Here is a 10,862-nt window from a genome sequence, read left to right as displayed (position 1 = left end):
CGGAGAGAACAAGCCCTGAGCTGTCACAAGCTCTAGTTTTTGGCAGCACAGCCTGGCACTGAAGAAGAGGGGAGGAAAGGAGCAGCAGGACAGTGCAGGAGATGTCCTTACTATGTTGTGGGTCTTGGCAGAGATTGTCTTGACACTGTCGGGGTCCCAGATGACCAGGTCGGCGTCGGAGCCCACGGCGATGCGGCCCTTCCGCGGGTACAGGTTGAAGATTTTGGCTGCATTTGTGCTGGTCACAGCCACAAACTGGTTCTCATCCATCTTGCCAGTCACCTGGGGAAAGAGCAGAGGAGCCACTGCATGAGCAAGGTGAGGACCACTCCAAAAAAAAGGGGGGAAAAACTCAGCAGAAGGACTGCAACGAGCGTCTGGGGGAGATCACAACAACCTCCTGCAGCTCTGCCACCTCTGAACCCGTGACATGGGTGACATGGGTGACATGGGTGACATACCACGGCCTTATCCCAGATGATGGACATCCTCTCTTCAGTCCCATTGGTTCCCTCGGGGATCAGGGTGAAGTTGTCCTTCCCAACAGCTTTCTGAGCAGTGTTGAAGGTGCAGTGGGCACTGCCAGTCACTTGGAGGTCTCCACTGGAAAGGATAAAGACATTTTATTGTCACAGGCTTACTCCTAAAGGCAAAACAGCTTTTTGCTTGCTGGTAACAACAGCTATTTTCTCACCCTCTTGTCTCCCAGCTGGATGAACACAGAGAGCTCTACTCACCAGGACAGTAGTGAGTTGAGAAAATCAGGAGTGGTTGGGTCAGGACTCAGTGGTGGGGATGTAACAAAAGCTGCTGCCTTTGCCCAGTTCTTGCTCCAGTAATGGGATCCATCAGTCCCCAGGCTGGCTGTGATGGGTTCTCCATACACCACAGTGCCTACAGGACAGGGACACACACAAACCCACTGTGAGCACCAAGGAAGGGGCATCTCCAGCCTGGATCCAGGCAAAAAGCATCCTCCTGAGGGAGGACAAGGTGGGCAGGCTGTGCCACCACTACAAGCTGCAGGGTTGGAAGTAATCATAAAGATAATAACAAAGATACTGCTCCTGATCAGAGCCTGGAGCAGCAAAATGTGCACAAACCTTTACACAACTGCTAAGATTGGCACTGATTAATTTGGCTTGAAAGGGTTAGTGTAAAGATTCATTTTACTGTTTATATTCATTTATTTGTTTATCCTGGACCAAGAACGTTATGAAAGAGGCTGAGGGGAACTCTAAGGGCGTGAGGAGATCCAGTCTGATCTAGAAGAGATGTGGAAGAAAAAGAATGAAAAAAATAACCCTGCAACACTTTTATAAACTCCTATGTACAAAAGACCTTCTAACAAGGTTGGGTTTCTTGGAGCAGGGTCTGTGCATAGAAAACTCCTCTCAGGAAAGTTTCCTGTGTGCAGAGGGGAAATATTGGTGTTCCTGGTTCACAAATTCAGCTCTGGGAACGGAGTGATTTCCCTCACAGTAAACCTGTGGCACAACTAGGAAATGAAACTGGATCTTGTGACCCTGCCCAGTGCCCTCCCCACCAGCGCATCCTTCCTGCTCACTGATGGTTTGGGAACCACATGAAGGAAGAGCCCTCGAGGCCAGGACCCTTTGGAATGCACCATCTGCACGCCAAGCACATGCAAGATGCTGCAACTTCAAAAGCAGCACGAGCTGGCAGCCCCAGGGATCTGCTCACCAAATGCAACCCTCCCCAAATCCGTCCTGTGCCCACCCACCTGCCTGCTGAGCTCTCCACGTGCCTGGAGCTGCCTGCAGGAGATGTGGGCAGGGCAGACACCAACCCTGAATCCTTCAGGCAGAGAAGATGGGCAAAGGCAAGCCCAGAATTGGGGTCTTACACCCCTCCATGCAGAGTGAAAATATACATATATTTATTACACTGCACTGCCAGAGCTACTGTTATGTCTGTGAGGTCTTAAACTAGCTGGGAAAGAGTCCATTAGCTGAGGCAAAATGATGAACTGGCTTCATGCTGCTGCCAGGGCCCCACTGACACAGGAGGTGCAGGAACAGCCTTTGTCAGAGGGTTTCCAGCAGCAGAGGAAGAGGCTTTTCTGACATCACTGGCCACAAATAGGGTTCTGAAATCAGAATAAAGCAAAACACACGCTGGCTATTAACGGCAGGCCTGTTGTGGGCCAGGACATTGGGGGGATTGTTCTGCAGGGAGTGATGTTTTGAGCTCCCAGATCTGCCAGCAACAGAGTCTGCAGGGAATCTCCTCCATACAAATGCCACTGGGAACATCTGGCTTTAAATAACATTCGTTCTTTTCCATTCAGCAAATCAATTCTGGCTTGTTTTCGCCTTGGACAGTCTTCAGTTATGTTTCCTCTGTTGCCTGGGAGGGCAAGGCTTGTGTGTGTGGCCCTCCTGGGCTACTGCACAGCATTTAAATTGAATTATTTAAATAAAGGAACAGAGAATGGTGCACCATCTATACCCCAATTTCTCCTTATAAGGAGAAAACACAATTTGAAGGAGAACTCTGTGTTCTAGCTCAGGAGTCTGAGTGAAGTGAGTCCTGTGGGTCATTCATCTGGGAGAATCCCAGCACCTTTCACAGGCAGGACAACATCCAGCTGAGCCAGGTTGTGTTTTATGGCTTCTGTGACCTCATCCCAATGCCCCACTCTACTGGTAGCTGGTCAGGGGTCAGCACCAAGAAGGTGTTTTTTTGTGATGCTCCCCCTCCATGGTGCCTATGCCTCCAGTGTTTTATCTGGAAAAGGGAAGGGATGCTCCCCTGGCTCACAGGATTCAGCTGCACAACGACAGCAGTTGTTTTCTGGGGTGATCCAACATTCAGCCACTTTGCTGTGTCAACACATCCCCCTTCAGCACCATCCCCACCAATGGAGCTGGGAGAGGAAGGTTTATCCCAAAGAGCTGCTTCCACGCCACAAACAGAAAGAGATGCCTTGGGAACCAGTCCTCCTCCCCAGAACTCACTTCACAGGAATCACGGGACCAAAATCCTCCTGAGCCAATGCACAGACACAAATCTGTTTGCTGCAGTAGGAAACCAGCTCTTCTCACACCAAACACCCAGATGGAAAGTGATGTCATTTGTGTATCCATCCAGGCTTATTTGGACTGCATAAAATCAAATCCAAGCCTTGGGAGGAAAGAGGGGGGCAAATCATCCCTCCTGCTTACTCACCCACCCAGAGCTGCTTTAAATAGAAATGAAGGGTTTAGTCACAGGATAAAGCAGGAGACAGGCACTCACTGGGGGGAATCCTCCCTCCTCGAGGGTAGGGCAGCAGGGACAGGGCTCCTGCACCACTCGGAGCAGCTCAGCTCCCTCCCAAACCTCACCCAGAGAGGAGAGACACAAGGCAGCAGCACCCACTGCAGCTCTGAATGTTGCAGAGTTATCAGAGGGGATTGCACTTCCCAGCCTGAGCCAGCCCCTTGATCCCAATTCCTGCCTGGATGTCAGGCTGAGAGCTCCAGCACACGAGCAGGATCTATTCCACAAGCAAGGAGCACAGTGAGCAGCTGGAATCAGGGACTTCTTTGGCTACTCCAACTAAATCCAACAGGGCTAGTGAGTCAACATCCCTGTCAGGGCTCCTGGAATCACTTCTGACCCCGGGAAGATCAGCAGAAAGCACCAAGGAAAAAGCACAGCAGCTGGAAGTTGCAGTCTGCAAGGGGAGTCAGTAAATGGAGACAGCATGGAATGACTCTGGATAACAAGGCAGCTCAGTGTGGGAGGGTGAGTGTGAACAGAGAGGTTCAGCATGAACAGAAGAAACAGCTCCTGGCTCTGACAGGACCACTGAGCACTCGTCTGTGGGAGATGAGACAGAAGCAGTTGCTTGGGACCTTTTAAAACAGAGCCTGGACGATAACACTGGAAAAAGAAACCTTTCCTGTGGGGCTGGAGCTGATGCTGGCAGGGAGCTGAAGTGCATGAGCTCAGAGGGAAACAACTCACCCTTTTTCCTGGCCTGAGCAATGACATCAGCGGCGCTTTTGCTCATCACCTTGGTGATGTAGAGGGGGCAGTTGGTCTGGTTGGCGATGGTGATTGCCCTGTTCACAGCCTCTGCCTCCACCTGAGGAACAAAGGCAGGTTAGGGACAGCCCAGGCACCCTCCGAGGGTCACAGCAGAGCGTGCAGGGCCAAGATGAGGCACTTCCCACCTCTCCAGCTCTGCAAATTCCAATTTATAGTGTAACCACGGCAACTAAACGACATCAAGCTGCAGTCCCCTCTCATCAGCACCTTTTCTCCAAGGCTGCTCCAGAGTTTCTCTGCCAGCAGGCAGAGTCTGAGCTAAACCAACACTCCAGTTGCTCTGGGTCAGAGTGATTAAGCCCCTTCTTTAACCCAGACAAAAATAAGCAACTAAATGTTGACTCAACAGAGCTACTCATGGCCCAGCCCCCCCAGGAGGGAGATGCTGCACCACACACCCTGGTGAGCCACGTTTGCAAACAAGCCTCCCAAATTGTACCTTCCACTGCAATCTCTGGCTTGGGATCTGACAGAGTGTGAACCACCCCATAAATCAGCTCCTTTTCCTTTTCCATGGGCACAGGGATCGACCTCAGCAGAACTGAGGGGCACGTTGGAACTGCAGCCTCGGGATGATCAGCATCACCCTGCAGGTTTTTATGGGTCACACCCCCTAATCAAAGGATCCAGAGAGGGATTTAACAGCAGGGTGATGCTCACAGTGTCATGGAGAGCAGAGCCTGCAATCCCACAGACATTTTCCAAGCAAACAACAGAGTAAACAAACCCAGAGCAATCCACCATCTGATTCCCAAGTGCAAGAGGCTCCCAGCACCTCCCATGGACTCTGGAGGGGCTGGAACACACCCAGCACTTGTGAAAATCTGCTCTGCAGTGACTTATTGCAGCCCAAGCACCACAAACCCTCCTCATCAGTCCCAGAATCAGAACAGGCTGCCCAGAGTGGTTGTGGACTCCCCATCCCTGGCAGTGTCCAAGGCCAGCTTGGACAGGGTTTGGAGCAACCTGGGCTAGTGGAAGGTGTCCCTGCCCACTGAAGGGGGTGGCACTGGGTGAGCTTTAAGGTCCCTTCCATCCCAAACCATTCCATAACTGTGTGACTGTGCTTGAAGGAAAGAATCCCCTGGAAAAGAACCCCCAGCTCAGGGGGCTGTGCACGGACCACACTGATGGCCAAGTGTCCAGCACAGCTCTGCTCACCCTGACAAAGCCACCACTCACCCTGTCTGCAGCTGGACTGCTCAAAAAAACCCACCAGCACAACAGCTGGGAGCTTTTAAAGCAGAGCAGCCCCTCCAGAGCCATCCTGGTGGGCTCTGGTGCCCCAAGGGTTACCCAGCCCCAGCCTGTCCCCAGCCAGCCTCTGACTGACCCCCCTGGGCAGGGGGGGACACACAAGGGGATATTTTCAGGCCCAGCTGCCCCAGGCAAATGGAAAAGGCTGTGAGGGAGGGCGTTTGTTCCAGGAGGTTTGACTCAGGGTGTCGCAGCCAGGAGCACTCAGGGGCTGAAAGCAGAGCCAAGAAAAGCACAGTTGTCCCTTCTGAGAGACAAGGAGGGGACTCAGCCAGGCCAGGGCTTCCAGGCTGTGGCATCTGTTACCAAACTGCCCATTAAAGCAGCTCCTGGAAGTCACATTTCTACTCTGGTGCCTCAGTTTCCCCCCCCCCCATGTAAAGCAGTGGGATAAAACAACACTCCCCTCAGATTTTTGACCAAAGTGCAAAGCAGCAGGAGAATATTCTGTGCACAGAAGAGAACAAGGCTGCTGAATTCCTGCCTTGTGCCCAGATGCTATGGTGACAGGCACATAACAATAACCCAAGGACTAGTCCAAAGGGGAATGTTTGCAATTATCAGGATGCAGCAGAAGCCCTAGCACAGCAGTTCTCTTGGATTGGGGGAAAAAAAAAAAAAAGAAAAAGAAAAAGACAGACATTTCCTGGAGCACTTGGCCTGCTTGTGCTTCCAGCGTTTTTGTGGCTAAAATAAAAACAAAAAAATGATGGAGAAGTCATCAGAGAGTGAACTGAGCTGTGAGGGGGAGAGTTCTCCAGAAAGTGATGGGTGAGGCTGACTTGGGATGGTGGGGTTTTAACTCAGGCTCTGCTTGGTGGCTGGAACAAGGTGCTGAACCTTGTTCACCTTGGCTCAACCCAGGGGAGCGAGGTGAGCTAAACCTGAGTCAGCAGGGACACCTAAGCCTTAACTCAGTGACTCCTGCCAGGCTGGGAATGCAGATGTGCACGCTCCAAGACACAAACACACATGGCCAGAGCCTGGATGCCTCACTCTGCTGTAATTCCTGCTGAAATGAGTGGGAGTTTTGATTTAATCACAAATATTTCAGACTTGCTCAACAACTCCTGCTAGCTTGGTGTAGATGGAGTCTGAGTTAAGCAGCTCTTCAGCCAGATGACAATCATCACTGAGTGCTCAGGATGGGCTTTACATCCCCTGAGGGGCAGCATGACAAGCCAATTCTAGTGTCAACAGCACCCCAGAGGGACACAGCAAACATCCACTCCTGTGAAGTCAACAGGAATTAGGGATGTGCTGCCACCCTTGGAATCTGGGCTCTATCACCAGCCAGCCTGGAGGGAGTTGGATGTTTTCAAAAGCACAGAGTCACTCCCACCTTGGAGGGAGGGAACCAGATGACATCGTTTCCTGCCCTGCTTCCTCTGACTTCCAAGGAGGGGAATTTTGGATCAAATGCTTCCCAGCTCTGGGCAGAGCACAGCTGAGCTCAGCTGCACTGGGGGACAGCAGGGAGAGGCTTTACTGCTCCTCATCTGGGGCAGCCACGTGTCCTGGGGCAGCTTTCAGCTGTGCTGGGGGAGAGCACAGCTCTGCCCACATCAACCAGCCAGGGGAACACACAGCTCCCACTTTACAGCTCCTGCTCCACAAAGGATGAGCTTTGAAGCAGCCAGACACGGCTTGGCTAGCTTGATATCCAGATTATTGAAGGCAGGAGCAGCCTTCCTTTGGGGGTGCTCCACAGATGAGCCCCAAGTGTCGTATCAGCATCTGCTCCCACTCTCCTGGTGCAAGCCAAAAACCACATTAAATTTAAAAAAAAAAAAAGAAATAAAAATGCAGGGATGGGTGACTGGAAAGCTCAGTGCAAGTGTTCACTCACAAATTCAGGAAGCAAAAGATCCCCCACAAATTCTGTGAGGATTCATTTGCTGTCCAAGTCGAGCATTTTTCCCCCCCCCCCAAAAAAATGATTTATATTCCCACTGAAACGCCTCTGGATGCTGTTTGTCTGAAGTGAGGGGAGGAAGGAGAGCAGGAGCATGAGGGGCACGTGTGGCTGGATGATCTCACCCCCCCAGCTCCCAGCTGCCACATCTGGCAGGCAGCAAAGCCCCAGGAACTTGGAGGAACAAAAAGAACTGCTTGTACAGAACAGATGGGCTCCACAAACCAGGAATGCCACGGTGAGGTGTCCAGCCCAGAGCCACTGAACCACTGGGAAGGAAGAATGCAATGGGAACCAAGCCTCAAAGGCAAAGTTTCAAGGCTCTTTCTTACCCTTGAGATTTATTTCAAAGACTTAGAGGGATTAGGGTGCTCCCCCCTAGAGAAATCAATGGGGAAATATGAAGGTTTACTCTATTAAAGCAGTGGGCTGAGACTTGAGCATTATCTTCCCTTTCTGTGCCTTCAGCAAAGCACTTAATCCCTTGGTGTTAAAAAGAAAAATCCACCTTTGGTGAAAATGTCATCAAAATAACAAATATTACAGGAATGGAAGCAATGCAAGTGCCCAAGACAATGTCAGGATTTGGGCATACATTAAAAAATCCTGCTGATTCACTGCAAGTCTGATAAAATAAGGACCAAGAGAGAAACCCAAGAGATTGGATCTAGAAAAGTCAGTGGCAGAATCTTGCCAATATAACCCCAAATTCAGGAGTCTTTATTCACTCAAAACTCGACTGGAAGTGAGGGGAAATTAGAAAAACTTCGGGTTTAGCTCCCTAAAAACCCACATCATCAATCAGAACGTGGCATTCTGCAGGGATTCCATTTTAAAGTGTTCCTGAGCAGCAGCTGAACCGAGGAACTGGTGATTCAGGTAAACCTGTGCTTCAGGTTGAACATTCCCTACAGCTCCCAGAGCAGGATTCCAGTCTGGAATGTGCCCAGTCCCACCAGCTGCCTCCACTCTCAGTGTTTATGGTGGGCTCTGTGGCTCAAACACATCTCACCTCGTTTTAGGCACCTGATGTGTGATCAGAGCCTTTAGAGATTATCTCCAATAATTAACAGAAAGGGAGGAGCTTTTTCCAGGCTAATCCCTGGAAGTGTCTCAGCCTCTTCCCTCACCCCTTGCAGCAACAAGGTTCACAGCCAGGATGAAATCCTGTTTCCAGCCACATTCATCCCAGCAGGAAGCACTTGATGGCAGTGTGAAGATGTTATAAACTGGGGGGGGAAATGCAAAGGCAGGGGAGTCCTCACCTCCTCAGGTCTGCTCAGCACGTGCCCTTCAGGGCCTGTGATTCCCAGTTCCAGGATCCTTTGCTGCTCCTAAAGCAGAGAGGGAAAGAAAAGAGCAGGAAAGAGATTTAAGGCAGCAGTAATTTTTCTTGCAGCACACCCAGCTGTTGGGAAGGGGTACAAGTGAGCTCCTCAGCATCTGTGCTGGGTGAGAATCACATCAGGGCCCTGCAAACAGAGTCCTGTCCAACTTCCCTTGCTGACAGGAACCAGAGCTCCCAAAGCCCTTGCTGATTTGTTCACAGGAGATCAAGGAAACCTTTTATCTGGATTTGCTTCGCACTGGGTTCACAGCCCCTCGACTTCCAGTTCTCATTTGTGTCTATAAAACCATCTCTGAGAGGTGGCAAAATGATCTCTCAGGAAAAAATCATCCTGCAACTGCAGACAACTGAGCTCAGGGACTCAGGTGGGCTCTTTGCTAGTCAGACAACACAGAAATCCTCTGTATGCCTGAAACACAGTGTATAAAATGAGCTGCAGATCAGGTTAAATCCAAATAATTATTGACATTTCTTTGCTGCTGTTTGGAGGATGAACAGACCCCAAACATCAGCACCCCAGGTACTGTGTGAAGCTTTATCCCTTCCCACTCCTCTTATTTACTGCAGAGCTTTTTATTTATTGTACACAGTGACAGTCACACCCAGTTTTTCACTTTTAGGGAAAAAGGCAGAGATGTCCCACATCACCACGAACCAAAAGCTGCCACAAAAACCTCCTTTCTCAGTGGCAAGGGGTACAAAATGTGCTGTCCAGCTCTGCCCCCAGCCCTGCCACAGCTCTGCCAACGCTTTTACCACTCGAGGTGACTCCTTTTGCGAAGAAGGAAGGGGAATTTCAAGCCCTCCCAGCGTTTGGAAGGGAATAATGCCCAGAACAAACAGGCCATACCTCGGCAATGATGTCACCGTTCTCGGCGTGCACTTGGGCTGTCGCGCCAATATCCCGGATCACACTCAGGACCTCGTAGATCTGGGAGACAGGGAACACACGTTATTCCAATGGGAACACTCCCACAGGAAAGGCTGGGCCCCAGACTGCTCCAGCAAACAGGGCTTTGCAGATTTGAAGAGAAGGGGGAGCATTAAGAAATGGAAGACGCGGTTTGCCGGACACGACCCGTTCTCCTGCCTGTCACTCCATTCCCTAATTTGTACAGTTGGATGTTACTGATGTGGCAGAGAAGGGTTGTTCAATGGGTTTGGAATATTTACCACGCTGGAGGAAGAAATAACAACAGCAAAAGCCCACAGCTGGAGTGATTTTAAAGAACTCCCAGAGTTGTAGCTGTTTCGTGCCTTCATTTCCTGGGGCCTGGCATGAAGAACACCCCTTACACTTGAGTGCTGGGTGCAGTTACTCCATGAAAATCCAATGTCTGGAGGTAGGAGCAGTGTGATTTCCCACTCCAGCAACCACTTGGAGAGGGCTGAGGTCGAGTAACCCACAACTGGCGCCGTCAATGGGCCCTCATTAAAATGTTTCCAGAGTCATCAGAGATAACTGTGACACTCCAGCACCTCCTACACTGCTCCAAACAACTCCCGGGCATTCCTCTCCTCCCACAGCTTTAGGAATATCAGCTGCCCCTCTCAACAGTCCAGATGTGCCCAAATGTGCCCACAGGACCAGCAAACAGGAGGGGAATTCCTTTTTAAGGTCCCAGCAACTCCAACAGCAGGAAGCATCTCAGGACCCGGCTGGGTTTCAGCTTATAAACAGATTAATTAACCCAGAGGTCTCACTGTCCTGCTCTGTGCAGAGGCATAAAGCAGCAATTCATAAAACTGCCACTGCTTCCACCCCAAGGGAGCTGGAATAAAACCTCAGACTTCTCAAAATGAGGGGTTTGCTGTTGCTTTCCCCAGCCAAGCCTTTCAGGGTTCGTTGCTGGTTGGCTTTCATTTTTAATTAAAAATATAATCTTCCAACCAGAGCTCTGGGTCCTGTTGCAAACCTCAGGTTCTGTTACACACATAAAGACTGGAGCCAGAAGAGAATGTCAGGTCCAAGTATACTGAATTTAAACACTTTTATGTGCTTGCAGTGACAGAAGAATTGAACACCAAGCCTTCCTACCTGAGAGTCACTGAGCTGGAAGCGATCTTTGAAAGCCATGTACACCAAGAAGGAGTTCACACCTGGGAGAAGAGAGAGCACAGGTAATGCTAAAAAACACAGCCCCTCCAGCAGCCCCCCAGCAAGCAGCAGTGAGACAAATAAATGACTTTAATCTGCTGGGAAATGTGCAGAGACGTGTGTGCAGCCAGGTCACAGCACCCGGCCATGGGGGACGTGTTAACACCAGGGTGAGCCCATGTCCC

At 50.6% G+C, this 10,862-nt stretch overlaps 1 protein-coding gene across 1 annotated transcript in view; it reads right to left on the bottom strand.

Annotated features, from left to right (window-relative positions):
- Nucleotides 1-6: 6 nt before the first annotated feature.
- DPYSL2 (dihydropyrimidinase like 2) overlaps nucleotides 7-10,862 on the bottom strand; it is a gene marked incomplete at its 3' end in the record, with an annotated part of 45,788 nt that continues 34,932 nt past the window's right edge. Inside the window, exons 5-11 of the mRNA XM_039386644.1 lie at nucleotides 10,618-10,679; nucleotides 9,430-9,510; nucleotides 8,497-8,565; nucleotides 3,976-4,096; nucleotides 738-894; nucleotides 462-603; nucleotides 7-282 (exon numbers count right to left, since the gene is read on the bottom strand). Of these exons, the coding sequence (XP_039242578.1) occupies nucleotides 7-282; nucleotides 462-603; nucleotides 738-894; nucleotides 3,976-4,096; nucleotides 8,497-8,565; nucleotides 9,430-9,510; nucleotides 10,618-10,679 (908 nt within the window). The remainder of the gene's footprint in view (nucleotides 283-461; nucleotides 604-737; nucleotides 895-3,975; nucleotides 4,097-8,496; nucleotides 8,566-9,429; nucleotides 9,511-10,617; nucleotides 10,680-10,862) is intronic.

The sequence above is a fragment of the Pipra filicauda genome, unplaced genomic scaffold (assembly GCF_003945595.2).
Source record: "Pipra filicauda isolate LSUMZ 115617 unplaced genomic scaffold, ASM394559v2 scaffold498_size1627759_pilon, whole genome shotgun sequence".
Lineage (NCBI taxonomy): Eukaryota > Metazoa > Chordata > Aves > Passeriformes > Pipridae > Pipra > Pipra filicauda.
This window is presented reverse-complemented; position numbering and strand designations above follow the sequence as displayed.